At 63.5% G+C, this 2,075-nt stretch overlaps 1 protein-coding gene across 1 annotated transcript; it reads left to right on the forward strand.

Moving 5' to 3' along the window:
- Positions 1–10: 10 nt before the first annotated feature.
- Positions 11–1,586, forward strand: SLC51A (solute carrier family 51, alpha subunit; the record flags this gene model as incomplete). The annotated part of the gene is made up of 7 exons (XM_009580820.1): positions 11–55; positions 172–245; positions 331–489; positions 622–733; positions 851–997; positions 1,190–1,295; positions 1,420–1,586. Coding segments are annotated over 7 exons (810 nt in total), but the record flags the coding sequence as incomplete, so codon positions are not given.
- Positions 1,587–2,075: the final 489 nt, after the last annotated feature.

The raw sequence follows: 2,075 nt of genomic DNA on the forward strand, positions 1-2,075 counted from the left end.
GATCCGCTGCCCCATCAAGATGAAGACCCTCCGCTGGAGCAGCTCAGCCCCTACGGTGAGCTGGGGTGTGGTGGTGGTGGTGGGCATCACCCCGGGGGGCCAGGGCCACCCATGGGGTGCCAGCCCATAGGAGGGGGGAGTGGCAATGTGCTAAGCTGGCCTCTCCCCCAGGTTGTATCCGTGGTCAGCTGCTTTGGGCTGTGGATCCCGCGCTCAATGATGGTGGTGGAGATGGCTACCACGACGTGAGTATCGCCTACCCCAGGGCAGGGGCACTGGGGAGCCCACGGGGCCTCACTTGTATTCCTCCTCCTCCTCCTCCCCCGCCAGGTACTTCGCCATCTGTTTGTACCTCATGATGCTGGTCATGGTGGAGGGCTTCGGGGGGAAGGAGGCGGTGCTCAGCACCCTGAAGGACGTGCCCATGGTTGTCAGCACCGGGCCCTGCTGCTGCTGCTGCCCCTGCCTGCCCCGAATCACCATGAGCAGGTGAGGGAGAGCCAGGTAACCCCCTGCCCCTGGGGAGGGCTTTCATCCCCTCCTTCTGTTGGGGTGCAAAAGAAGTTCCTGGGCAAGGGCTCGGGGACCTCAAGGTGCTACCAGTCTCTCTTGCTGTGCCAGGAGAAAGCTTCAACTGCTGATGCTGGGGACTTTCCAGTACGCCTTCTGCAGGGTGGTTGCTGTCTTCCTGGGGCTCGTCCTGGCCGCCGACGGGAACTACAACCCTGCTGACGTGAGTGCCAGGGCACAGGGACGGGCAGGGCGATGTCCCGGACGGGGAGCCTCCACCAGCCCTCGCCTTGCCCAGCAGCTTTGTCAGCCCAGGTGAGTTTTCTGTGCGTCCCCCCAGATCTCAGCGGAGAGCACGGCCCTCTGGATCAACACCGTGGTCGGCGCCTCCACCCTCTTCGGGCTGTGGGCCCTGGGCATCCTCTTCCGGCAGGCCCGGCTGCACCTGGCCGAGCAGAACATCAAGGCCAAGTTCTCCTGCTTCCAGGTGAGCACCCGTCCTGCCCCTAGGTGAGGGGCTCCTCCGGCATGAACGGGATGAGGAGGCGCGGGGGGAGATAGCAAGGCAGGAGCTGCTGGCAGGCGAGAGCCAGGTCCGGCTGCGGGAGAGCGGGGAAGGCGAAGGGCAGCAGTCTGGCAGTGGCGCAGCCCCCACCGCCTTGGGTGTTGGTGGTTGCAGATCCTCCTTCTCCTGACGGCACTGCAGCCCGCCATCTTCAGCATCCTGGCCAACAATGGCAACATCGCCTGCTCGCCGCCCTTCTCCTCCAAAGCCAGGTCACAGCGTAAGTCGGGAGATGGGGGAGCGGCGTTGCGTGCTCCCGGCCAAGCCCCTCCATCACACGGCGGGGCATAGGGAATGTGGATGGTGGGTGAAGGCAGCTTCAAATGACGCTTCTCCTCTTCCAGAGATGAACATGCAGCTGTTGATCCCGCAAACCTTCATCTTGGCAGTGGTGACGCGGATGTACTACCGCAAGCAGGACGACAAGCCGGGCTACCAGCCCGACAGCTTCGCATCTGCAGGTCGGTGCGTGAGCAGGAGGGAGCAACTGGGGTGCCAAGGGGCAGAGTGAGGCGAGGGGCTGCTCTGCCGTGTACAACCATCTCCTCCTCCTCCGGCCCTGGGGAGCTGCTGGCAGCAGAGGAGGCAGAGGGGGAAAGGGCATCTCGGCGTGGGGTGAAAGGGTCTGAAACCTGAAAGCTACAAGCCAAAGGGATCCATGAAGCTACCTCCAGCCTGGAGGGTTCTTGTCTGGCACTGAATAAAGATAAATTTGTACCTGAGTCTTGCGTTGGTGACTGGGCTCAGATCATCTCCAGGCTGGGTGGGAGATGACTCCACACAGGGGGAAGAAGACGGAGCCCAGACCAGCACAGCCATGGGGCACCCAACACTCAGCCGTGACACTGACCTCTGGGTGCTGCTGGCTGGGGTCTGACAGCCAAGGCAATGCCAGGGCAGCGGCGTTTTTTCCCCTAGACCTCTGGATGGGTCTGGCCCGTCCCTGGGGCATGTCGTCCACAGCAGTGGCTGGGCCCTGGAGCGCCGAGGGAGAGTGCCC

This window comes from Fulmarus glacialis, unplaced genomic scaffold (genome assembly GCF_000690835.1).
Source record: "Fulmarus glacialis isolate BGI_N327 unplaced genomic scaffold, ASM69083v1 scaffold32886, whole genome shotgun sequence".
Taxonomy (NCBI): domain Eukaryota; kingdom Metazoa; phylum Chordata; class Aves; order Procellariiformes; family Procellariidae; genus Fulmarus; species Fulmarus glacialis.